Source organism: Ranitomeya variabilis, chromosome 1 (genome assembly GCF_051348905.1).
Source record: "Ranitomeya variabilis isolate aRanVar5 chromosome 1, aRanVar5.hap1, whole genome shotgun sequence".
Classification (NCBI taxonomy): domain Eukaryota; kingdom Metazoa; phylum Chordata; class Amphibia; order Anura; family Dendrobatidae; genus Ranitomeya; species Ranitomeya variabilis.
In genome coordinates, this window is record NC_135232.1 from 81,791,891 (window position 1) to 81,819,520 (window position 27,630).

The 27,630-nt window shown below is 47.1% G+C and overlaps 1 protein-coding gene across 1 annotated transcript in view; it reads left to right on the top strand.

Annotated features, from left to right (window-relative positions):
* The window catches only part of PAIP1 (poly(A) binding protein interacting protein 1), a 33,634-nt gene extending 14,098 nt beyond the window's left edge, over nucleotides 1–19,536 (top strand). The window contains exons 3-11 of the mRNA XM_077285418.1: nucleotides 4,281–4,478; nucleotides 4,579–4,691; nucleotides 6,215–6,326; nucleotides 10,525–10,650; nucleotides 11,380–11,486; nucleotides 12,333–12,450; nucleotides 13,316–13,370; nucleotides 13,648–13,735; nucleotides 15,193–19,536. Of these exons, the coding sequence (XP_077141533.1) occupies nucleotides 4,281–4,478; nucleotides 4,579–4,691; nucleotides 6,215–6,326; nucleotides 10,525–10,650; nucleotides 11,380–11,486; nucleotides 12,333–12,450; nucleotides 13,316–13,370; nucleotides 13,648–13,735; nucleotides 15,193–15,289 (1,014 nt within the window). The 3' untranslated portion in view covers nucleotides 15,290–19,536. The remainder of the gene's footprint in view (nucleotides 1–4,280; nucleotides 4,479–4,578; nucleotides 4,692–6,214; nucleotides 6,327–10,524; nucleotides 10,651–11,379; nucleotides 11,487–12,332; nucleotides 12,451–13,315; nucleotides 13,371–13,647; nucleotides 13,736–15,192) is intronic.
* The last annotated feature ends 8,094 nt before the right edge of the window (nucleotides 19,537–27,630 follow it).

The window sequence follows — 27,630 nt, forward strand, 5'->3', positions numbered from 1 at the left end:
CTTGTCTACAGCAGTACTGGATACCAATCTTCCCCCCGAGGTAGCAGACCTCGCTACTCAGATAGCCAGAGCTGGAGATTTTGTAGTGATCGCGTCCCTGGATGCCGCTGACTGCGCTTCTCAAGCAGCAGCAAATATCACCACCATCCGGAGGTCCTTATGGCTCAGGGAATGGCGTGCGGATTCTACTTCCAAAAAGTCACTGACTTCTCTCCCATATCAGAGCGGTCGCCTTTTTGGCGAAAAGCTCGACCAGTTAATTTCTGACGCCACTGGAGGGAAGAGTAAATTTCTTCCACAACAGAGACCCTCTTGGCCCTTTCGGAACCTGCACCCACAGGCTCGTTCCCGATTTTTTTTCGTTACAACTCAAACTGGTCCTCTTCTTTCACATCTCCCGGTTCCGGCCGGGCACAACGTGGAGACAGAGGTTCACAGGCCTCTTTTAAGCCTTCGCCTTCATGGAGAGGCAGGCCAAGGCAGCCGGCATCCAGAGGTGCCAGAACGGGCAGACCTTCCACACAATGACTCCCTGCGGTATCCGGGGGACACCCTCAAAGTAGGCGGCCGCCTGCTTTCCTTCAGTGCCGTGTGGCTCTCAGTCGTTCACGACGAGTGGGTCCGCGATCTAGTGTCCTTCGGATACAAGATAGATCTCTTATCTCATCCTCCAAACCGTTTTTTCCTGTCTTCTCTTCTCAGGGCAAAAGCATCAGAGTTCTTCAAAGCTATAAGCTCTCTGAGAAAAGACGGAGTCATTATTCCAGTCCCTCAAAGCGAAAGGTTTCAAGGTTTTTATTCAAACCTCTTCATTGTTCCAAAGAAGGACGGTACAGTACGGCCCATACTGGACCTAAAACTGCTGAACAGGTTCGTCAGGGTACGACGGTTCCGGATGGAATTGCTTCGTTCTGTCATCGCCTCCATGGAAAAAGGCGAGTTCCTGGCATCTATAGACATCCAGGACGCATACCTCCACATTCTTATTTTACCTTCTCACCAAAGGTTTCTTCGCTTCGCAGTTCAGGAAGATCACTTCCAATTCGTTACTTTGACCTTCGGCCTCGCCACTGCTCCCAGGGTATTCACCAAGGTCATGGCGGCTGCCGTGGCCAAACTCCACACCCGAGGAGTGGTGGCGCTCCCGTATTTAGACGATATCCTCATCAAAGGCCCCTCTTTCCGCTCCTGCAAGGAAGCCGTGGCCATCACAATAGATACCCTTTCTCGCCTGGGTTGGAAGATAAACTTCAAAAAATCTTCCCCAGTACCGGCTCAGCGAATTTCCTTTCTAGGAATGATACTCGACTCGTCCCGGGGGTTGGTTCTTCTTCCCCCGGAAAAGATCTCAGTCTTACAGCGAGAAGCTCAGAAGCTCTCTCAGCCTCGCTCTCATTCTCTGCGTTTCAGTATGAGAGTCCTCAGCAGGATGGTAGCAGCTATGGAGGCGGTTCCATTTGCTCAACTACACCTCCGTCCTCTACAGCATGCCCTCCTGGCTGTTTGGAACAGGAACCCGTTCTCCCTAGACCTTCGGTTCCTCCTTCCCCAGCTAGTCAGACAGTCTCTCAGGTGGTGGACATTGAAATCCTCCCTGAATCAAGGGAAGTCTTTTCTTCCAGTACACTGGCTGGTTGTGACGACAGACGCCAGTCTTCTAGGCTGGGGAGCGGTGTTCCTTCATCACACTGCTCAGGGCCGCTGGTCCCCCCAGTAATCACGCCTTCCAATCAACATCTTGGAAATCCGGGCGATCAGGCTGGCACTTCTCCAGTTCCATCCCTTCCTAGCAGGTCGCCCAATCAGGATTCAGTCTGACAACGCCACTGCAGTGGCATACATCAACCGCCAAGGGGGAACCCGCAGCAGGGCGGCCATGACAGAGGTAGGCCACATCCTCCGATGGGCCGAGAAAAACCGCTCAATGATCTCTGCGGTTCACATCCCGGGAGTGGACAATTGGGAGGCTGACTTCCTCAGTTGGCAATGCCTCGACTCCGGGGAGTGGTCTCTCCATCCGGAGATCTTCAACCAGATCTGCTGTCGTTGGGGACCCCCGGACGTGGATCTGATGGCTTCACGGCTGAATTCCAAGGTTCCCGACTTCATGGCTCGGTCCCACGATCCGGCAGCCATCGGGGCAGACGCTCTTGTACTCCCGTGGCATCATTTTCGGCTTCTGTACATATTTCCCCCGCTTCCTCTCCTACCGAGAGTCATCAAGAAGATCAGAGCGGAGAGGGTACCGGTAATCCTGATTGCGCCAGATTGGCCGTGCCGGGCGTGGTACGCGGAACTAGTTCAACTAGTTGCCGATGTTCCCTGGCGATTACCGAATAGCGCAGATCTGCTATCTCAAAGCCCCTTTTACCACCAGAACTCAGAGGCCCTGTGTTTGACGGCATGGCCGATGAGTCCTGGGTCCTAACCCAGGCAGGTTTCTCTCCAGAAGTCATAGCTACCGTGATCAACGCTAGAAAGACTACGTCTATGCGTATCTGTCATCGCACTTGGAAGACTTTCTTTTCATGGTGTAGCGACCGAGGACGTTCTCCTCTACATTTTTCCATCCCTTTCATTCTCAAGTTCTTACAAACGGGTTTGGACCTGGGTCTCGCCCTTAGTTCTCTCAAGGGGCAGATCTCAGCCCTGTCTGTTCTCTTCCAACGCAGGATTGCCAACAGATTACAGGTCAAGACGTTTATTCAGGGAGTCTCCCATCGGGCGCCCCCCTATAGGATGACGTTGGAACCATGGGATCTTAATCTGGTCCTCGGAGTTTTGCAACAGGCTCCTTTCGAACCTCTACAGGAGGTTTCCCTGTCTCTCCTTTCATGGAAAGTTGCTTTTCTAGTTGCGGTCACCTCTATCAGACGAGTCTCCGAGCTGGCGGCTCTGTCCTCTCAAGTTCCGTTCCTGAATTTTCATCAGGATAAGGTGGTTTTGAGGACATCCCCCGTCTTTTCAACCGAAAGTTGTATCCTCTTTTCATCTCAATGAGGAGATTGTCTTACCCTCACTCTGTCCGGCACCAGTCCATCGCATCGAGAAGGCCCTCACACTGGATTTAGTGAGAGCTCTTAGGAGATACATCTCGCGGACAGACAGCGCCTTTCCGCAAGTCAGATGCCCTATTCGTGCTCCCGGAAGGACCGAGGAAAGGGTTTCCCGCTTCCAAGGCGACAATAGCCAAATGGATCCGTTCGACTATTCAGGAGTCCTACCGAGTCAGAGGTCTTCCTGTCCCAGCAGGGATTAAGGCTCACTCCACTCGGTCAGAGGGTGCGTCTTGGGCCATCCAGCACCAAGCTTCGGCAGCACAAGTTTGTAAGGCTGCGACTTGGTCCAGCCTGCATACCTTTACAAAACATTACCATATTCACTCTCAGGCCTCGGCAGATGCGACCGTCGGCAGACGAATTTTGCAGGCGGCTGTGCCGCATCTGTAACTTGTGGGTGCAAGTAGCAATTGCAGTTAATTGTTTCCCACCCAGGGACTGCTTTAGGACGTCCCATGGTCCTGTGTCCCCCAATGAGGCGTAGGAGAAAAGGAGATTTTTGTGTACTCACTGTAAAATCCTTTTCTCCGAGCCAATCATTGGGGGACACAGCACCCACCCTGTTAGCCTACTTGCTTTGGTTTTTGTTGAGTTAACTTGGTTTTTGACACAGTTCATCCTGGTTAAATATTAAGCTCCTACTGCTTTGTTACCGAACTGGTTCACTTGGAGCCAGCAGGAGGGTGTATACTACAGGGGAGGAGCTTCTCTTTCTGTGTTTACTTAGTGTCCTCCTAGTGGCAGCAGCATAACAACCATGGTCCTGTGTCCCCCAATGATTAGCTCGGAGAAAAGGATTTTACGGTGAGTACACAAAAATCTCCTTTTGTCTTTTACTAAAATAATAATTATGAATTTAATGCTAATATGTATGTACCAAAGTAAAGGTTTTATGAAGAGGTTAGGAGGATAGTATGTCCATATCTGCCCACGTCTTGTGTAATCTGAGGAGGATCCTATATGTCCATATCTGCCCACGACTCGTGTGGTCTGAGGAGGATGGTATATGTCCATATCTGACCACAACTCATGTAGTATGAAGAGGATGGAGTATGTCCATATCTGACCACATCTCATGTAGTATGAGGAGGATGGTATATGTCCATATCTGCCCGCTTCTCGTGTGGTCTGAGGAGGATGATTTATATCCATATCTGCTCACATCTTGCATAGTCTGATTTTTATTTAGAATTTATTTCTTCTGTCATTTGATTGCCCTAGTCCTACGAGGAGAATAATGTGGGATATTCGGCTGTCCCAGAGATAACGCTGGCAGGGTTTGTCCAGGAAACGCTGAACCATTTGACTGAAGAGCCGGGCAGCTTTGAGGCTGAGATCACCCAGTTTACGGACTTATTGAACAGCTGGGTGACTACGGAAGAATCCTTACAGGAACTGGTGGAGCTCATCTATGAGCAGGTAGGTCACCGGCTGGGGTTACGGGATTTGTTTCTTTCCAGGGTTCCTCCCTAATATTGTGCTACTAGTGAAATAATATATATATATTTTTGATATAAAGGCAACATCGGTTCCCAACTTCTCTTATACGGGTGCACGTTTGTGTAATCACTTGACAAGCAATCTTCAGATAAACCCACCGAACTGGAACTTCAGGCAACGGCTCCTTAAGAGGTAACTATAATATATGTTGGCGTTCTTACTGATTTATCTCTCCTCCAAATACCTGCTGGCTGCTTCACATTTTGCTTGGATCGATCTGTTTAGGCACACCTATGGCCATGATTGACAGCTAAGGATTGAGACACGGTCATCACTTTATTATGTCACAAATGTGCGATTGGTGACTCCATAGCAGTGGCCACAACTTTAACCTATAGCATTGCTGTGTATAGCACAAGTGATTGGACGATCGTGGCTTCGATTCCCCTAAGGAGACTAACAAGAACAGTGAAAAGTGTTAAAAAAAAATGATGATAAATAAAGATATAGAAAATACTCACATTTGGTATAGCAAATTTCAGAAAAGTCTGATCTATCAACACAAAAAAGTAATTAAACCTATTGTAAAAACCATAGAAGACAAAAAAAAAATCAAGAACACCAAAATTACTTTTTGGCTCTGTAATTCCACATATAATGCTGTAACAAGCGATCAAAGCGTCATATCTAACCCAAAATGGTATCAATAAAAGCTTTGTCTTGCCCTGCAAAAAAAGAAGCCATCGAACAGCTCCATCCACTGAAAAATAAAAACTCCATGTAGATGGGCACAATACATTGCTCTCAGTCCTGAAATGAAAAGAACTCCTAAATTGTTGCAGCATAATAGGGATGTCAATATATATCTATGTAGCCAAAGTGCGGCTGAGCAAATGCTGGCTTACGCATTGGACAAGAATACGGAAAAGTCGCCAAACTAGGAAGGAAAGAGGGGGGTGCAAAATACCAAGAACGACCAGTATGTCTGTTAGCAAATAAAAGCATAACGACTTTATCAGAAGAAATTTGCAATTCACAGGCAAGTGGAAACGGAGGACAATGATGTCTAACCTACATGCACAACTGTGAAATCGCAAGAAGGGGCGCACGGAGACAGGAGCGTCGATCTTGTTATTTTGTAAACCCCCCTTTCTTTAATGCCTTTAGTCCACAAAATCCCAACCTGGGATCGGTAGTTCCACTGCCCCCGTACCAGGTTATACCCACAGTTTCTCAACTTTTGGTTGGCCCAGAGCTTTTGGTATCGCCCGCTGGCATAGTCTGCAGTCACGGCCTATGTTCCGCCAAACGACGGATGTCTCGACCATAGCACATGTACCCCACTCCAGCCAGTGACAACACCTTCATTTTCTCATCAGTGTCCTGAATACCCCAACAGTACAAAAAAAAAAGGGACAACCATATTTAAAGTACTTTATACAGAGTCCACTATGTAATATGTGATTTCTGGGCCTTGTGAGCCAACGTTGGCCTTACTATATGGGTGCGCTTTACACATGAGCGTCTGGAACACCGAGATGTGGAAAATACAAATACTTCCGCCATATTTCCTTCTGCAAGCCAAAATTTGTCGAGTTGATTATTTTCAATGTATCAGCTGCGGGCCGGGTGAGCACTGATCACTCCTCGCAACGTAATGCTCGCACCTGATACTTAGCTTTCCTGCTTTTACGGAGTTTTATCTCGGTTTCCAGGTGTCAAACGGAATTTGAAAAAAGAAATCAGGCAGCAAAAGGAAATGAAGCCTCAAGAAAGCGCTTCCATGCCTTCGTGTTGTTCTTGGGTGAACTTTATCTCAACCTGGAGGTAAGACTGCAATTGGAGACCACATCACACGGGCCGGGTCTAAAACCATATCATTAAGAACATCGTGCAGCAAATCCTACAGATCATGGCAGAAAATGCATTTGCTGCAATATATAGATATAATATAGAGCAGATTATTTGCTTATCGGTGAAAAGAAATAAAATACTAAAACATTAGTATGTACACACGGACACTTTTTTTTTTTTTTCTTTTTAGCAGCTAAGCAAATAATCAGCATTATATGATTCAGATGATTAGATATTAAAACAATGACAGATTGAAATTTGCAATATGTGTATATATTATCTACTATATAATTGTCTAAGGGTCACTTCCGTCTTTCTGTCTGTCTGTCATAGATATTCATTGGTCGCGGCCTCTGTCATGGAAATCCAAGTCGCTGATTGGTCGTGGCAAAACGCCCACGACCATTGCCACGGCCAATCAGCGACGGCCATAGTCTGACAGCTAAATGGCCGCTGTTTTACTGCCCTGCAGTCAGCGCTGAGCGCTCACACAGGGTTAATGCCAGCGTTAATGGACCGCGGTGTAATGCACTCCATTAACGCAGCTATTAACCCTGTGTGACCAACTTTTTACTATTGATGCTGCGTATGCAGCATCAATGGTAAAAAGATCTAATGTTACAAATAATAAAAAAAAAGGTTATTCTCACCTTCGAACGTCGCGCGCTGTCCTCGGCAGTGCAAGCGGCAGGTTCCGGTGCCAAGGATGCTATGCGAGAAGGACCTGCCATGACGTCACGGTCATGTGACCGCGACGTCATCACAGGTCCTCTGCACACAGGTGCCAGGACTTCAAGGGGCTTTCGGAAGGTGAGTATATGTTTATTTTTTATTTTAACTCTTTTGTTAACAACGCATATAGTGCCCACATTGCTATATACTACGTGGGCTGTGTTACATACTGCGTGGGCTGTGTTACATACTGCGTGGGCTCTGTTATATACTACATCTCTGTGCTATATACTATGTAGCTGGGCAATATACAACGTGACTGTGCAATATACTACGTGGCTGGGCAATATACTACGTGCTCTGTGTTATATACTACGTAGCTGTGCAATATACTACGTGGCTCTGTTATATACTACGTGGCTGTGCAGTATACTATGTGGCTATGTTATATACTACGTGGCTCTGCTATATACTACGTCGCTGACCAATATACTACATAGCTGTGCAATACACTACGTAGCTGTGCAGTACACTACGTGACTGTTGTATACTACGTGGCTGTGCAATATACTACGTGCCTGTGCAATATACTACGTGGCTATGTTATATATTACGTGGCTCTGCTATATACTACGTGGCTGACCAATATGCTACATACCTGTGCAATACACTACGTGGCTATGTTATATACTGCGTGGCTGTGTTATATACTACGTAGCTCTGCTATATACGCTCTGTTATATACTACGTAGCTATGTTATATACTATGTCACTGTTCAATATAGTACGTAGCCTGTGCTATATACTACCTACATATTCTAGAATACCCGATGCGTTAGAATCGGGCCACCATCTAGTCTATATATATAATTGTCTAAGGGGTACTTCCGTCCGTCTGTCTGTAACGGAAATCCCGTGTCGGTGAATGGTCTCGCCAGCTGCCTGTCCTGGCTGCCGCGACCAATCAGCGACAGGCACAGTCCGGCCGAGAATTAGTCCCTCCCTACTTCCGTCCAGTCAGTGCCCGGCGCCCGCTCCATACTCCCCTCCAGTCACCGCTCACACAGGGTTAATGCCAGCGTTAACGTACCACGTTATGCCGTGGGTAACGCACTCCGTTAACGCTGCTATTAACCCTGTGTGTCCCCAACTTTTTACTATTGATGCTGCCTATACAGCATCAATAGTAAAAAGATCTAATGTTAAAAATAGTAAGAAAACAAAAAACCTGCTATTCTCACCTTCCGTCGTCCGACGATGCGCTTGCACCTGCCGCCAGCTTCCGTTCCCAGAGATGCATTGCGAAATTACCCAGAAAACTTAGCGGTCTCGCGAGACCGCTAAGTCATTTGGGTAGTTTCGCAATGCATCCTGGGAACGAAAGATCGCGGCAGCTGCGCGCGCATCGGCACAGCTTCCCTGGACCCCGGCGGGTGAGTAACTATTTTTTATTTTAATTACACGGTGAGTGGCCAGGCCCGGGCGTAGTGATCTATGTGTACGGTGGCCCCAGCTGTGTGTAGTAGTCATGTATCATATGAAGCTGTATGGGACTATTTACTTCTATGGCCAGTGTTAGATACTATGTGGGCTGTGCTATATATTACGTGGCCAGTGTTATATACTACATCGCCTGTATATACTGCGTGGACTGTTACATACTACCTGGGCTGTGTTATTTACTGCGTGGCCTGTATCGGGTATTCTACAATATGTATTTATGTATATAGCAGCCACATAGTATATAGCACAGGCCACGTAATACTCCTATATACTACGTGGCCTGTGCTATATACTATGTGGCTGCTATATACATACATACATACATACATACATATTCTAGAATACCCGATGCGCTAGAATCGGGCCACCATCTAGTGTTACATATACTGTGTAGTATGAAATACATCTTTAATTACATATATATATTCACACACCTATGCTCTGACTCATTTATATGCTATGCCACATTCAATGTGTAATATATATATTGCATTGTGTGTAACACAGTATGTGTGTGTGTGTGTGTGTGTACATACACACATGGTCAAAATTGTTGGTACCCCTCGTTTAATGACAGAAAAACCCGCAATGGTCACAGAAATAACTTAAATCAGACAAAAGTAATAATATAAGATCTATGAAAATGAACAAATGAAAGTCAGACATTGCTTTTCAACCATGCTTCCACAGAATTTATAAAAAATAGGCCTGGACAGAAATGATGGCATCCCTGAAAATAATGTGACAAAAGGGACATGTTAAATCACGGTGTGTCCGCTAACTAGTATCACAGGTGTCTACAATCTTGGAATCAGTGAGTGGCCTGTATATAGGGCTACAGATACTCACTGTGCTGTTTGGTGACATGGTGTGTATCACACTCAACATGGACCAGAGGAAGCGAAGGACAGAGTTGTCTCAGGAGATTAGAAATTATAGACAAACGTGTTAGGGTATGTGTCCACGTTCAGGAAACGTTGCGTTTTTGACGCAGCGCTGAGCGTCCAGATGTTACAGCATAGTGGAGGGGATTTAATGAAATCCCGACTCCACTATGCGTTAAAAAACGCATGCGTTTTTGCCGCGAAAACGCACATGCGGTGCGTTTTTTCAAAACGCAGCATGTTGCTACAATGAGCAAAACACGCAGGAACGCCGCAGGTGACCTGCCAGTGACCTCAGGTGCAGTTTTGGTCAGGATTTTACCTGCATAAAATCCTGACCAAAGCCTGAAGCAAAACTGAACGTGGACACATACCCTTTAAGGTAAAAGTTATAAGACCATCTCCAAGCAGCTTGATGTTCCTGTGACTACAGTTGCACATATTATTCAGAAATGTAAGATCCCACCACGACAAGGTGTACCCAATGAAGGCAGTACCTGCCTTTTGTAGTGCCCATTTTATTTACTTGCACGATTTACTATTTATTTATCTATTTACTTACTACACAGTATATGTTCATTTTGTTTTTATTTTTTATTTTGTTTGTTAAATGGCCGTAGTGTGAATACATACCTATGCATTGTATTTAAACCAGCATATGGTCCGGCTCTATTAGTTTTGGTTTAGTTCTTTGTACTTTGAGCAAACAGCAGCATGGCTCCCATTTTTGAGTTGTTCATGTTATGTAGCTTTCCCCGGGCACGTGTCTGATAAGTCCGGACCCAGGTCCTGCTGTGGCCTGATCTATTATCCTGTCTGCTGACACAGGTGACCTAGTTAGGTACCATCCCCACTGGGGTACACCTTGCCATGGTGGGATGGTTTTTGCGGTTTATGTTAACTAAGTCCCCTATGTTATTCCCATGCACTACTACTATTTATTTACTTACTACATGGTATTTTATTTTACTCGAGTTTTTAATACTAAATCTCCTGAATCATATAGCGCTGATTATTTGCTTAGCTGTAAAAAATGAAAAAAACTCTTGAGCTTATATTTTAGGATTTTCCAAGTACTGAAGTGTAATGCTTTCTTCTTATTCTTCTACTAGATAAAAGGTAGCAAGGGCCAGGTGAACAGAGCGGAGATCCTTCAGACTGGCCTGAAGGAGTTGCTGGATGCTTTATTTTCCAATCCTGTAGATGATAATCTCATCTGTGCTGTAAAACTACTGAAGGTAAAGCTGAACCGGACACTACAAGGCCAATAATGTATATGTACAGTCAGTGGGTCCCGAGGGCACAAGAACGGGCCTGCCGGCTGTCACAGAGCTAGTCTTGGGGTACGGGGCGAGTCTGCACAGGCACCAAAGTTTTAGATTTTGAGCTTCTTTCAGATGAAACACAAGCAGCGCTCCATGAGACTTGTCTATTACAGAGATGGTCAATGATTAAAATTGCAAAGAACACACTTTGCAATGTACTTTTTTTTTTTTTAATTTAAAATCCTCTCCAATATCAAAAAGAAGAAAGATTTTTCATGTTGTAGCTAACAGCTCATTGCCTCGGTTATCGTCCACTTCTGCTTTGACCGGATTCTTAGGCAAGCAGTTTGTGTTCAGACGCTGCGGAGGCAAAGCAGCTACTTGCAGCATTGGAGAGGGGGCAGATCGGGCCAGCAGCTCAGCCATGACGCCGGCCTGAACACTAATCCTTCAGGAGCACACCACATCCCTGCCAGCAAGTAACTGGGAGGCAGAGGAGCAATGCACTCCTGAAAGAAGAACTCCTCCTCCCATCAAAATTGTTATCCTTTTAATATATTGCAGTCATCATATTATACAGCACTGGGTACATTTAATTGCTCATTTTGCCAGGCAGTGGGATGTGAGAGCCCCTGTAGTCGTTGGGTGCTCGCCCTTCGTCTTCTCAGGGAATCTTCAATGTGTGGGGTTTTTCTTTTGCAGTTGACTGGATCTGTTCTAGAAGATGCCTGGAAAGAGAAGGGGCAATTTTACATGGATGAAGTGATCCAGAGAATGAAGAATGTGGTTCTGGATTCAGACCGTAGCAGGTTAGAAATTACCGTTACCGTATTGACTTGTTTCAACCTAAAAGGGGTTTTCCATTATCAGAAGTCTTTTTCCACCGGTTGCTGTTTGTTTAAAAAAAAACAAACAAAAAACTTACTTTACTCGCCCTCCCCAGGTCAAGCGCTGCTTCTCCGCAGCTACTCCCTTTAGGTTAGTGTTTGCCGTACTGGTATCACGTCAACAGCGCTGCAGCCGATCAGTGCACTCAGAGGTTCCGAGCAGCTTTTGTCACCAATTTGGGCAGAGCCACTGAGCTGTCAATGTGATAGCAGCGCTGCAGACAATTACAAACAGGAGCTGCAGTGGAGACAGCTCTGGAACCGGGGAGGGTAAGTAAAGCAAACTACAGCCCGGGGACAGAGGTCTCCTGAAGTCATAAAACAGGTTTAAGCAGGGTGTGTTTATTCTACAAAGCGTATATGTGCAAAATATATGGTATACACGTACGGAATATCCAAGGGTCTCCTCGCCCAAACTTCACAGCTTCATACATGTTTTTGAAGACCCGTGCTCGGCCCCTACATTGTTTTCTGTACTCGGGCCATGCGTGAATCCAGCGTTGGACTGATTCCTGTAATTGGCCACTCTTTATGCCATTCACTCATTTGCACTCCTCTTCCCCTGGCAGAATCCAGAATTTCCTTGTCCAACTGGACACTAGTGAAACTTCATACCATTCTAGGCTCTGCGCCGAGGCCCTTACATCCCATATATTGTCTATACCATTCCTCTTGGTCATGGCTCCTGTAGACCATGGCAGAACATGTTCTTTCCCAGACCAATTATGTGTTTGTGTGTTTTCCTAAATTGCATGTGTCTTCTTTCAGGGACGTAAGACAGATGCTGCTGAAGTTAGTAGAACTTCGATCTAGTAATTGGGGCCGGGTTCATTCAACTTGGACTTTTAAGGAAGCGACTCCTGAAAATGACCCCAATTACTTCATGGTAAGCATCCTCAAGTGAAGACCTTTCTCTGCGATCTGTCCCTACAGACCAATGATCACACCTGATCTGTAGCGGTCTGGATGGCAGACGGAGCAGTTCTGTTGTGCATTGATGACTTGTTGCTTACTTTATAAGAGCGTACAACTAGCACCGTACAAATGGATGGTTTGTGCACATGAGAATTGATATGACGACTTTGCTTCCAAGGTTGCCTATACTTGAAATTCCGTGCTTTGACTGACAACATAAGTTAATTTACTTGTAATTTTTTTTTTTCTGGCAGCTGGGTCTTAGCCAGTGGATGTGTCTTCATATTAGTGGGGGGAGGCTCCTGCTGCAGCCAGTTTTCATACAACCAGACACATTATAGTGAGAAGGAAGGGCAGCATGGCTGATGTCCTGGCAATTATATTGTCATTTTGGTTATATAACAAAAAAAAGTGTATTAAAAAGTTGGTCCTCTATGCAGTAAAGAAATCCAGGAAGTCAGATATCCACTTTGATGCAAGTACCCCTAGCTGAAAGGTTTTGGTAACTTTATGAGACCCTATTGATACTTTCCATACTTTGCCATTACTGCGACGATAGCGCTGGGTCCACCGGTGGTCACTTGACCTTATGTCTCGTGACCGCTGCAGCCAGTCAGCAGCTGCTGATTTGCTGCAGTTTATACTGTCCTGGAATTCCGGGGGACAACTCCAAGAGCAGAGCCGCTACGGGAGGGAACGTATCAACTGTTTTTATTTTCTGCTGGGCACTGGAGTGATTAGGAAAGGATTGTCCAGCTGTGGAAACGCCTTTTAAGAATCATTGATGATTGTTTTAGTGTTTGTCCCTTTAACTTTTGTTTCCTGCCCATTTCCAGAATGAGCCCACCTTTTACACGTCTGAGGGGATTCCCTTCACTGCCGCAGATCCAGGTAATTATGGAGAAGTGATCTAATGTGTCCTTCCCTTAGGGCTCATTTCCACTTGCGAGAAACACGTCCGTGTCTCGCATGTGGAAACCAAGCTGTGGCGTCGGCACTCCAGAGCGGAGCGTGCGGCCGCATAGGAACACATGGAGCTGCATGCTCCGCTCCAAAGTGCCAGCGCCACAGCTTGGTTTCCACATGCGAGACACGGACGTGTTTCTCGCAAGTGGAAATGAGCCCTTATGTGCAGAGTCTTACGTGAGGCATTTACCCTTGTCTTTAGAGTATCAAGAAAAGTACCAGGAGATGCTGGACAGAGAAGACTTTTTCTGTGAAGAACCTGTGACCGATTTGTCTGCTTCTGGAGATGCGTACGTTCTGTTTTCTTACATTTATTACCATCTGTGAATGACAAATAAGGGTCAGGTGCTCAGCCGACCAGCTTTCCTGCGATGCTATAAAGCAGGAGGATGTCTTTTGAAGACTGTTCAATAACCGTTCCTTTCCTCCCAGGTGCATGTTAGGAGCATCCCCTGACATACACCTTCACTTTACAAGGATCGGTCACCAAATTGTTCACGTTGAACTAGACACGCAATTTAATAATGGCTGCAGAGTTGAATAAAACTTCAGTTCAGTTACTTGATCTCATGCTGACCCTTGGGAATTACAGGCCTTTCTTTTCTGAGGGAAGAGAAGGAGAGTCACAATCTGAGGAACCAGAACTGCCTTCTTATGATGCAGATGTATGGACTGTATCACTGAGGTTCTCACCAGGCAGAACAGAAACTTCTATCACAAGTGCTGATGATGGTTATGCAGCTCCTTTCACACCGCTTTCTATTTCAGATGACCATTCAGCCTTCCTGCTGCTAGTCTTCTAGTTTATTTAGGAGAATATTGAGATTTGTCACAATGTTACCTCAACAGGCAGATAGCATACTAGTGACAGCTGCCTTTGTGATGCTGTGTGGATGCATCATGAAACCTGAATATCAGGATGTAAACTGAAGTGAAGAAAGAGGCATACTTGCCTTGCATAGAATTAATGGGTATTCCTAATTCCAAGATTGTATCCCAGTATGTAGTAGGTGTAATAATATTAGCAAATACTTTCAATTAGAAATGTAGTATAGTTCTTCTGATTTGCTATGTTGCTTACCCCATGTGCAGGGCATTGCAGTAGCTTAGTTATCCATGGTTACGACCACTCACATAGTGACAGTTGTTAGTGATCGGTTATGTAAGCTCCTGCAATGCCCTGAATATGGAGTAAGCAACATAGTTTTTCAGAAGAATTATACTACATTTCTAATTGGAGTTAATTGCTAATATTATTTTTGCACATTCTACATATTGGGATAGGATCTTAGATATGGAATTACCCCTTTAAGTATACCCAGAATATAAGAGACGTGCCAAACAGGGAAAGGGAAGGGGTGCAAGATGGTAAAAATAATTTCACTGGACTGTTTTTTTTTTTTTTTGTTTTTTTCCCTTCGTCAACAAGTGGAATTTAAATGAAGGAAAAAAAAAAAAAAAAAAAGCTATATCAGCACCCAGACACTATGGATATGCTTTCAGGAGGCGTCCAGGCTTTCCCAGAGCATACCCCACAGCTGTTTGCAAATTATGAGCACCAATTCATTAGATTTTGCTTTGTTCCACAATTTCGTTGATGGACAGAGTTTGGGCTTTCAAGAGCCGCCAATGTCGCCCCTGTATTAGATTTCACCTGCAGTAAGCCAGTTTGTCCAGGAGGTGGTAGCAGAGTCCTCCACCATGCTTTGCTTTATTATTACACCTCTTGTGTTTTTCCCCCGTTCAGGTTCCTTGATGATTTAGGCGATGACGAAATGGACCCAGAAATGCAAGAAGCGTACGAGAAGTTCTGCTTGGAGTCAGAACACAAGAGAGCGCAGTGAAACCATGGACATAGTAATCCCACTATGGCAAGTGCAGTACGCCGTTCAGCACACGGGGCAGACGTATCTTTCTTGCACCAAAATTATTACGTTCAAGATTCTCTCAGACCTAGAAATTTATGCAAACTTTTTTGTTTAAGTGAATGCCAAAAAGTGTAACAGCTGATACCCTGTAAGTTATATCGACATTTGTGTAAATATACTATAGTTTCATTTCTGTTCCGTTAAAAGAACAGTGTGGTTATTATTATTATTTTTGTTTTTTTGACTGCATTTAAAAAAAAAAAATGAGAGAAAAAGCTTAAATCCAGTGAAAAGCTTAAATCCAATGGCACATTGTGATGAGAAACCTTCTCCTAAATCGATCGGCCCATTCTACAGTTGCATTTGTTTCATTACTGCTAACCTGGAGAACTAGGCCGCTCATCCGACCAGGTAATATGCATGGCTTATAAAAAGACCAGTCAGTATTCCTCCACAAATGCCCGACCGTGAGCCTCGCTCAGCCATTTCCGGAAAGTTTTCAGCTATGTTTTTCTGTACTTGACCTAGAACCTTTACAAATAAAAGGCAATTTATTTTTACCATAATTCCCCCCGTATGTTAAGGATGTTCATACACTCGTGCTCTGTGTTGTGAAAGGAGGCATACAGCCAAGAGAGGGTGGAAGGGGACGGGGTTATGTGTGGGGCTAGGGGATCGATGAAAGGGAAATTGTGTCTAAATTATTTCACACGTCCATCATTACTAAATATACAGTTCCAGGCAGGCAGAAATGTACTTGGTGTTGGCGGTCTTACCTTACCTCCAGTGATTACTATTGGAATTAGGGCACAAAGGTCTCTTCCCCTCCCCCCCCATACTTTCATGAGAGCGCCATTCCCAGGGTTTTAAAAGTTTTAAGCAAGCCACATGCCCTTTACAGTCAGTACGTAAAAGCTGCGGGCACCTATGGACCTAGTTTGATCTGTTGCATGCACGTTTATAAAGGAAACATTTGGATTAAAATGTTGTGCTACGTGTCCTCTGCTTACTGCATGCATTATAATACAGCGCAAGCTGCTCGATGCTGTTCTGTGCTCGTTCCATCAGAAGGATCAGTCTACAGCCGGTGCTTTTCCCTCTCCTGAACTTCAATCCAAGCTCGAATCTTAATTCATTGGACTTTTTATTTATGAAATTTGCTTTCAGGTGCAAGGAATGAGCAGAGAACAGCCATAAGCAGCTTGCGACATTTTGTAATATGAGCCAAGTGATAGAGAATATTTAATGTAAACCAGTTGTAACTGGTATATATGGTGCATGCAGTGCAAAAAAGAATGTGTTCAGAGGTGTCCGTAGTCTCTGCTGATTTGTAAAGTGTCTGGGGACCTGTTGCCGCTCCTTACATGGCTGTTTAGTGTATATGTATTGGCAGGTCAGCAATTGGACGGTATCAATTTGCAACTGGTTTCGCCTAGCTGTCATTGTCAGGGGGGCTGACAGGTCCTTTAGAAATGACTGAAACAGGATGGGCACGGAGAATGAGCCCCAATCTTTGCACTGACGGTAAGATGACTTTTGAGGCTAAAGCTATAATGGCGAGTATAGAGCCGACCTCTCCTGCAGGCGCTAGTGACCTCACTGCTCCTGGGTCCCTGATGGACACATGTCCAGATCACAATATGGCCGTGCGGTGATCCAGTACGGTCACTGCCGCCGCATTCGTTCAATAAGGTATCTGCTATCCTGTGCATAGGCGATAACTTGTTTTCACCGGACAACCCCTAGTAAAGGGGCTTCACATATCAGCAGGTAAAGCTTATCCGTCGTGTGATGGAAATTCTCTCCTGGCCGTGTGATGAGCACGTGGGTGCCATTATGGTACAGGTATCAGAGAGTCCAGTGCTGAGCCGTACACCTGTCTGTCCATCACTTCACCAGGATGGATCCATTGAATGTAAACAATAATGGTTCCTACTGATTGACGGCTGAGAAATACATACAGTGACACGGAAAACTAAAAAGCTTCAATAGTCAGAGGATTTCTTTTTTCTAAACCTGTAATACCCCATGGTCATAGAATCCGCCTTATACAGAGAATTCCGTCCTGCGGCGGCTCATGTAGTTAAGTTTCCAGGTTTTATCTTGTATAGTTGTTCTTAGGAAGGCTGACTGGCACCTGTGGTGGGCAAGTCACAGGCCCCGACTAGCTGATGGCTGTAGCCGTATGTCTTGGCTGCACTACAGGAAACCCATAGAGACGCATTGATTCAGATGTGCAGTTGCGGCTTTAGGGGGCAGACAGGACGGCCGTATAACTTGTGCGAGGATCGCATCGCAATCCTCGGACTGGCAACCTGCTCTCCTGACTGCTGCAGAGAAATCCATGTCCGGTCAGGAGAGCAGACGACCAGTCCGAGGATTGCGATGCGATCCTCGTCCGTGTTATACGGCCGTCTGTCTGCGCCCTATGACTAATAGTTGCCAAATGTGGCATATCCAGGCTACAGGTGATTGAAGTCGCCGTGTAGGGCATTGCCTTTCAGACGATGTCCAAGATTTCCCAGAAGCAGCCATGAGTGGTCCTATGACTAGCAGGGGCGTAAGTATAGTGGGTGCAGGGGTTGCAGTCGCATCTAGGCCCTGCAGTGTAGTTGGGCCCCCAAGATCCCTTTGGCCTATAAAAGAACACCAGTACTATTAAAGACCCCTGATAGCTGGGGACCCCATTGCAGATTTTTGCGCCGTGGCTCACAAGCTTCTAGTTATGCCACTGGTGTCTAGTACGGCAGCTGAGACCTGTTCCAGACCCATCCTGGGACATGAGCGCTGCTGTCCTGGTTGAGAAAAGAAAACCTGCAGACCATATCGGGTAGGGACTAGTGATGAGCGAACATGCTCGGTGGATAAGGTGTTATCTGAGCATGCTCAGGTGCTCACCGATGTGTTCTAGTCCCTGCAGCTGCATGTCTCAGGGCTGTGTTAGGCCATCCCTGTATGTGTTCCATCTGTCGAACAGCCACGATACATGCGGGGGACGTCACTCAGTTAGCACCCGCGTATACTCGGATAACGCCTGATCATCACCATTAGGGACATAACTTTATATGGTGGAGTGGCGTCAGCATCACAGGCGCTTTCATCACCCGATCCCTCACTGGAATTTGTCTGACAAGTTTTCACTGCTACATCTCGGCCGTCTTCACACACAGTTTTCTCAGCATTAAGTGCTTGTAAAACCATCCTGAGTTTCAAGTATTTTTCATTGTTTTATTTTTTGTTCATTTTTTTTTCTACATTGTAACATTTTGTGCTTATTTTTTTTCTCTCAAGTATTTCATGTCCTATAAAAAAAAAAAAAAATCCTCATCACCCAGGGCAGCCTTTAATGTGCAAATAAAGGACAAACAGCAAAAAACTGACCCGTCTGTCGCCTTTGACTGCAGCATTTCTGTAAATAGAATCGGTAGTGATATAAAAGAAATTTTTTTTTTTTGCAAAGCACTGTGTGTGAACGCAGCCTAAGGGTATGTGCAGACAGCGTCCTGTAGGAGAACACGGCCAGTCATCCTCTAGAGATGCCGTCAGCGAGACTTCTACGGTAACCTGTACAGAGGAGTGAATGAGCATGGCGTCCTATGACCGCTTCAGGGTTACAGGATGGATCGTGTGCACAGCAATGCCGCTCTTACATCGCTGTGCACGACGTTCATTTTATGGGGCACTTTTGCTTCTGGAAAAGATGTTGTGTGCACATACCCTACAGCTCTGTGTCCTTTTGTTGAGTTTTCTGAGCAGAACCTTCAAGTTTTGAAGGAAGATTTGACATTTGGAGACTTTAAACTCAGTTTCTGCTCCAAAAACTCCTTCAAAAAGACTCTGTGCGCACATAGCCATAGACAGTTTTTCGAGCTGACTTGAAGACCGCCGTCATATTCCTTCAGATAAACAAAGTCTCCAGATTGGTGCGGGGGCCTCGTCTCCTACCATAGAAACTTGCGCTCCTCCTAGGTGTTACTATTGGACTTGGAAGATGACGGCTCAATGTTTTGTTATTGGGGGGGTTTCCTAATCGCGTTTCGCACCTTGAACCTTACTGTAGGCAGAGGCTGTCTGCCCCGGTAAACTCCGTGCTCTGGTACATGTGCCGCCTGGATTCTGTAGAAACAATTAACTTGTTTTGTACATTCATTGTTGTCTTATTTATCTTATTTTTTTCTGGGTTCGATCTTGTATAAATATAGTAAATAAAAGATTTTACATTATTTCCTTGTCTCGCTGTAATGTTGGAGTCGAGTTGAGTGAATCTTTACTTTAAGAGGGATAAAATGGAAGTTGTTATATGTGAAATGCAATCTCTACGGGTTAGTATATTGCACATGGCGGTAGCATGACTGCAGCCCATGTAACATACGGATGTCCCATACATTGCACAGGATCCGAGGGCAGCGCACACTGAACGGTGCATCAAATCGTATTTTCTCGCATACAAAAAAAGAAAAGCTTGGAAAGTCTTTGTTTTTTGTATACGAGAAAATATGATTTGATGCAACATTGATGCTAATAACACCCCCCAAAAGACACAGAAATTAAAAGAATGAGGCCGGAGATGACTTTTTTTCTCCTTCGCCTCATTGGAGCACACAGGACTGTGGGTGTATTCTACTGCCGCCAGGAGGCTGACACAAAGTAAACATTACAAAACTTTAGCTCCTCCTCCGCAGTATACACCTTGACACCGGCCGCAGGCGAACCCAGTTCATGCTTAGTGTCTGAAGGAGTCACAAGTCTGGTTCCCAGACCTTCTGGACCCTTTTTTGGAAGCGAGATGGGCGACGGTCCCTATTGAAGGGGTCTCCCCAAACCATCAACGGGCGAGCACGTGGAGTGTCACCTCCACGTATCCTCTTCGGCGATGTGGGACTTGCCGGACTAAGCCCTGACCACCCTAAGGTAATGGAACCGTAGGCTGTACAGGTGCATACGGATTGTCCGTGCGGCCCCCACTGCATCACCAATGCTATACAGCGGTGATAAAGGGGGGTGGACGGTCCCTCTCTTCATACTATGGAAAGGAAGATAGTTAGAGTGCCTGCACCGTCTGTTTGGTTACACACAGCCCCCCCTCACGCGTGCGCCGGCATTCAAGAAGGGCTGCCTGTGGGGGGGCTATGAGGGCTCCTGAGGCGCACATCATACCGGGGATCTGAAGGGCAGGACTGCTCTGCGGGCTCATCGCTTTCCTGGCGTCGCTGCGGTCTGGCTGCTCTGGTGGCGCCGCGGTCTCCTTGTTTCTGGCGACCGCGGTGTATTACGGGCGGACCACCAGCGTCACTTCCGGGGCAGCCGATAATTTAGTCCCCGGCATCTATCGGGAGGTAGGCGTCATTTTTTGGTGGCTCCGCCCCCTCCCTTTGCTCGCCAAAGCGCTGGGAAAGCAAATTCTAGGCCACAGACACTGCTGTTTCCGGTTCTGCCCACTAGTGGGGGCGCTCTTTTTCAAAAAGGCAGCTCGGATTCTTCGCTCTGGGACAGGTTCCACAAGACGAACGGGGACACAGGACTGGGGTAAGTGCTACTCCCCCCAGCCTGACAGCATTAAGCTCTGCATTGCTACGGCTTACCTACATCTTCCTGATTATAGCATTACAGGGCACCATGTCTAGAAAGGCCAAAACTCACACGGTACTATATACCGCATGTGTAGTCTGTCGGTCCACTTTTCCACATGCCCAGAGTAATCGTCTCTGTGAGGCCTGCTTCTCAACGCGCTCAGGAGCCCTCCCCTGTGACTCAGGTAGATGCCGTGGTTTCTCCCCCCGGAATGGGTCACATCCTTGTCACAGTCTATGGCATCCCTAACTAAGGCAATCGAGTCCCTGCAGACCCCGGCTGGGGCCAGTGACAGCGGTTCACCTGCCGTTGAGAGGTCTTCCGACTCTCAGGAGCCTTCGGCCTGCAGGGGCCGGTCTCGCACTAGGCAGACGCGGCGAAAGTGAACCCACACAGCGTCTCCCGGTCCATCAGGGGCATCTGCGTCCTGGGCATCTGCGTCCTGGAGTTCTGCCTCTCGTTCACCTCCAGTGGAGAGCGGTGAACTCTGTTCGGACTACGAGGGATCCCTCAATCTAGAGGCCCCTGATTACCAGGAGTCAGTAGACAGTCTAATTGAGGCTGTCAACCAGACCCTGGGTATAGAGGACGAATCTACCTTGACCTCTGGTCATAAGGTGTCCTTCAAGAGGGCCAAGCAGTCTCATAGGGTGTTCCCACCCAGAGTTTGAGGACTTGGTCCAACGTCACAGGGAGCACCCAGACAGACGTTTTGCGGGACAAAAGGCTCTGAATGCTAGATACCCTTTTGCTCCTGAACTGCGTATGAAATGGGCAGAATCCCCGTCGGTAGATCCCCCAGTTTGGCCTCTAAATCACTGTTATCCCTTCCCAATGGCTCATCTATTAAGGATCCTACTGATCGGCTTATTGATAGTTTGGCTCGTTCAGTCTTTGAGGCTTCAGGTTCAGCTCTCTCGCCCTCTTTTGCGGTGACGTGGGTAGCTAAGGCCATGATGTCCTGGTCAGAGTCTTTGACCAAAGCTCTTCAGGAGAGGGATCTTCCTGTGGAGTTGACTGAGATGTCAAATCAAATAGCTCTGGCTGGGAGCTACCTGATCAATGCGTCTTTAGACGTAGCAAACTGTGCGGCTTCAGCGGCAGCAAACGCTATTGCCATCAGAAGGGCTATTTGGTTGAGAACATGGTGAAGCAGATTCTACCTCTAAGAAATCTCTTACAACCCATCCTTATCAGGGGGGTCGATTATTTGGAGAAAAATTGGATCAGCTCATTTCAGATACAACGGGAGGAAAAAGCAATTTTCTTCCACAGCAGAGGATTAAGCAGCCTTTTCGTCGCCAGTTCCAGGCTCACTTTAAGCTCTTTCGCAATACCAGGTGGACCCCAACGTCAAATCCCGCTGCTCCAGGGCGACCCAATCAGGACAGAGATCATCAGATCTCATACAGGGCAAACAAGTTGGGAAGAATGCGATCTCAGGGGAGTGGAAGGGGATCTAGGTCCCATAGGTTATCGACCAAATGACTGGAGTCGGTCTCTGTCGGCGGAGACCAAAGTAGGCGGCCTACTCTTTTTTTCACCAGTCCTGGCTCACTGTGGTTCACGACAGATGGGTAAGAGAACTGGTGTCTTCAGGATGCGAGATAGTTTGTCAACCTCCCCCCGTGCCGGTTCTTTCCTTCCCACCTTCCCAGCTCAAAATCCCGGGTACAGGCCCTGTTCAATTCTATAGAGTCTCTTCGGCTCCGCGGGGTCATTATTCCAGTTCCAAAGGAAGAAAGATTTCAGGGGTTCTATTCCAACCTGTTCTTAGTTCCCAAGAAGGACGGATCGGTAAGGCCCATTCTGGACCTGAAACGTTTAAACAGGTTTGTCAACATTCGTCGCTTTCGAATGGAATCTCTTTGATCAGTCATTGCGTCAATGGAAAAGGGAGAGTTCTTAGCTTCAATAGATAATCAAGATGCATATCTGCACATTCCCATATTTCCTGCGCATCAAAGATTCCTACCTTTCGCCGTAGGCAACCTGCATTTTCAGTTCACAGCCTTACCTTTCGGGCTAGCCACCGCCCCCAGAGTGTTCACAAAGGTCATGTCGGCTGTTGGGTCCATCCTGCATTATCGGGGCATACTCATTTTACCTTAGACAATCTCCTCATCAAGGGGCCGTCTTTTCGGGCCTGCGAGGAAAACGACAGAATTACTCTAGACACTCTTTCTTGTCTAGGGTGGCTGGTGAACCGAGAAAAATAGTCTCTTGTACCATCCCGGAGAATTTCTTTTCTAGGGATGTTCTTCGACACCTTACAAGGCTTGACAATCCTACCTCGAGACAAGGTCCTGAAGCTTCGGCAAGAGGTGAGGACCCTTCGCCGGCCTGTCTATCACACAATTCGGTTTTGCATGAGGGTCTTAGGAAGGATGGTGGCGGCAATGGAAGCAGTGCCATTTGCCGCAACTCCATCTTCGCCCTCTCCAACATGCTCTGTTATCAGCATGGGACAGAAATCCATTCTCAACCTCAGGTGGGTGGTCAACGAGCCCATCTCTCCAATAGAAACATTTTCCCCCAGTCCATTGGCTGGTTGTCACGACAGACGCCAGCCTTCTAGGTTGGGGAGCAGTATTTTACCGCCACACAGCTAAGGGACGCTGGTGCTCGCAGGAGTCAACCCTCCCGAACAATCTGTTGGAGATTCGGGCAATTTGGATGGCGTTGCAGCATTTTCATCATCTCCTGGCAGGCCGCCCTGTCCGAATTCAATCGGACAATGCTACAGCGGTGGCATACATAAATCATCAAAGGGGTACCCACAGCAGGGCGGCCATGCACGAGGTAAAACAGGTCCTCTGCTGGGCCGAGAGGAACCACTCAGTGATTTCAGCAGTCCACATCCCGGGCGAGAAAAACTGGGCTGCGGATTTTCTCAGTCGACAGGGTCTTGCGTCTGGGGAATGGTCTCTACATACTGAGGTATTTCTACAGATATGTCAACACTGGGGAACCCCGGACGTAGACCTGATGGCTTCCGGGAGGAATGCCAAAGTACCCAGGTTTGTCTCCCGGTATCGAGATCCACAGGCGATTGCTGTGGACGCGTTAGTTTTGCCTTGGGGCCAGTTTCATCTCCCATATCTGTTTCCTCCTCTAGCACTGCTCCCGAAGGTAATCAGAAAGGTCAAGACAGAAGGAGTTCTGTCTGTCTGGATTCAGGGCTGGCACCGAGTACACTTAGAAGACAGATATCAGCCTTGTCTACTTTTTCATCGCAGGATCGCTATTAATCTACAGGTAAAAACTTTCCTACAGGGAGTAGCTCATAAGGCTCCGCCTTACAGAGCCCCCTGGATGCTTGGGACCTTAATCTGGTCTTAAGTGCCTTGTAGGAAGTTCCTTTCCAACCCCTTCAGGACGTCTCTTTAACTTACCCTTCCTGGAAAGTTGTATTCTTGGTGGCCGTTACTTCAATTAGACGGGTATCGGAGCTGGCTGCCCTATCCGGCCGAGCTCCTTTTCTACGGTTCCATCAGGATAAGGTGGTGCTCAGACCAGCACCCTCCTTTTTACCAAAGGTGGTTTCTTTGTTCCACATTAATGAGGTCATTGTCTTGCCTTCTTTGTGTCCGGCGCCAACGCACAGTGTGGACAAAGCTCTCCATACGTTAGACCTAGTGAGAGCGCTGAGAAGGTACGTTTCAGCAGACGGATGAGCTGTTTGTCCTCCCTGAGGGTCGCAGGAAGGGACTTGCGGCCTCGAGATCTACCTTGGCCAGGTGCATACGATCGGCTATTCAGGAGGCCTACCACGTCAAGGGCGTAGCCATTCCGGCCGGAATCAAAGCGCATTCCACTCGGGCAGTGGGGGCTTCCTGGGCGCTTCGGCACCAGGCTTCAGCAGAACAGGTTTGCAAGGCTGCAACCTGGTCTAGTTTGCATACCTTTTCCAAACACTACAATATCCACACTCAGACTTCGGCAGACGCAAGTCTGGGTAGAAGGATTCTTCAGGCAGTGGTAGCGCACTTATAGCCGGCAGATGCCTGGATGTTATGCGCCTGCCCCACATGTGGCAGCATCCTAAGAAAGGACACAAAGAGAATTGTATTGTAGCGGGTGAGAAACTAAGTCATAGCACAAGGAGAGAAAACCAGAAGGAGTTCTGCCCTGTAAAAGGCTGCCTCCTTCTGAGGCACAGAAGCCGGTAGCCAGAACACCGAGGGAGTAATAGTCTCTACGCTTTACTTCAGAGACTGGCAGGACAGTTCCACTTTCGCTGCCCGACCATATACCCAGGAGGCATGGTGGCAACTTGTGGGGGCCGGGGCGTCTCTAGGGTCCCTGTAAAAAGCCTCAGGCCACCAGTCATATGGGTTTGTCCTATCCATACCATCTGGGGGACAGAGAGGAAGACATAACATCTAGAACATCTAGAACAGTTGTGAGGACCTTACCGAGAAGCTCAGCAGGGAGGTGGTACTACAACACACAGGCGCTAGAGGAAGGCTACTGCTTTCCACCTGGATAAGGGGACTCTGGATTTGCCTTCGGACTGGCTGGACTCTGCCTGCCCTGTGGTCTGTGCCCTGGACTGTGGATGCTGAAGTCTTCAGTAAAGGTAAAGAGACTGCAACCTTGTGTCCTCGTTATTCACTGCGCCTTACATCCACCACCATCACCATCTACACTCTGGGAAGCCCTGGGGACACACTTCACCTGTGGGAAGGTATACCATCTGGCTGCCATAACACCACCCCAGCGGACCCCTAAGCAGCGTCGGTCACCTTGACCAAGTCACAGGTGGCGTCACGAACACTAAACAAGCTTTCCCTTTTATTGGGCGTCCCTCAAAGGGCCACGGAACGGGTCGGGCCACCGTGACATTCCCCGAACCGAAGGACCCGGTACCAAGTACCCCATTGCCCTTACGTGGGGGCGCTCCACATGTGTACCAGGAATACGGTGGCTGGCAGAGTATTCTCTTCCAATGAACATCTGAATTCATGACACCGTCCATGACCTGTATTCCCCCCCGACACCAGCAGCCCCAGATAAGGACACTGCCGCCACCATGTTTCACTGTAGGTGCCATGCATTCTTCTAAATGCCTACGATGAAGCATGGTGGTGGCAATGTCCTTATGTGGGGCTGCATGAGTGCTGCTGGTGTTGGGGGCGGGGGGGGGGGCTACATGTTATTAATGGCATCATGAACTTACAGATGTGCTGCTCTATATTGAAGAAGAAGATGCTGCCATCACTCAATGCCTTTGGTAGATGTTCGCCTTTGAATTAGGACACAATTGATAAAGAAGGCCCCAAATATGAATCGGTCTCCCTGTCAACTTGATCGTATGTGTAACATTACTTTTAATCTCTGTTTATAATAGGTACAATATTGCATACAATATACACCTAGTGTTCCCGTGTACCCAATGCATTGACTATATGGCCGCTGTGAGATTAATAGGTTATAGTGTTTTTTCTGGTGACAGATTCCCTTTAACCGTCATGGAGGTCACAATACTAGATGCTGTAGGTTGTGATGTGGGGCTTACTCAGTCTTGCGCCTACTAAAGTGAATAGGGCTACGTTCACACAATGAGTTTTTGTGGCGTTTTTTGATGCTGCGTATTTTCACTGGGTTCGAAATGTAACGTGTTTCCGTTCCTGCCATTTGGGTGGGATTTATAGGAATCTGCTATCCTCTGTGCTACTTCATAACGCAGTGTAACCCGACCTGGGGGGCGTGATTCAAATCCCCAACATGTCAGTATCTCTCGCAGGTACGCTCCGTTTTCTGTGCAGAATTTCCTCATAGACTTGTATTAAATGTGGACATTCACCCGGTACAAAAAATAATGCACATCCGGCTGCAAAAGAGCAACAAAAACTCATGTAATCCGCACCTAAGTATAGCAATAAAGCCAAAAACCAGAAAGTGTCCAAAACAAAGCAGCTTTAAGAACCGAGCAAGAGATAAAAATGTGATAAAAACTTCACTAAAGATTGCTGAACGCCTGAAACATGACAAACGCCCCAACAGCTCCGCGTGGGAACGTCGCCTACGACTGAAGATGATACATTATTATCCTTACTGTCATGGCATGGGTTAAAAAAAAGTTTTATGAAACTTGATTGTGTCTGAATGACGGAAACGGTTCTTTTTGTCAGTGAGATGTTGATTAACATCTTCCTTGTCGGAGGGGGTGTACTCATTTACGCCAAGCATGGCAGGTGGAGTCTTCTACCTATTTTTGCTAATTTTTTCTCATTGTTTTAAATTTTTAATTAAAACAACTAAAAAAATGCTGAGAAAGGACGTAGTGGCCACGGACCGGCTTCATGGCGGACAACGCCTGACCAGCGGCTGCTCGCTTCATTCTGGAAACCTGAAATAGATGAAGAAACCTGAGTGCGAGCTGTTCTCCGGCACAGGCAGACTCTCGGACAGCACCGGACTCTCTGGACAGCACCATACTCTCCGGACAGCACCGGACTCTCCGGATATCACCAGACTCTCGGACAGCACCGGACTCTCCAGCAGAGGCGGACTCTCCGGACGTCACCAGACTCTCGGACAGCACCGGACTCTCCGGCACAGGCGGACTCTCTGGATAGCACCGGACTCTCCGGCACAGGCAGACTCTCCGGCACAGGCGGACTCTCCGGACAGCACCAGACTCTCAAACAGCATCGGACTCTCAAACAGCACCGAACTCTCCGGACAGCACCATACTCGCTGGACAGCACCGGACTCTCCGGATATCACCAGACTCTCGG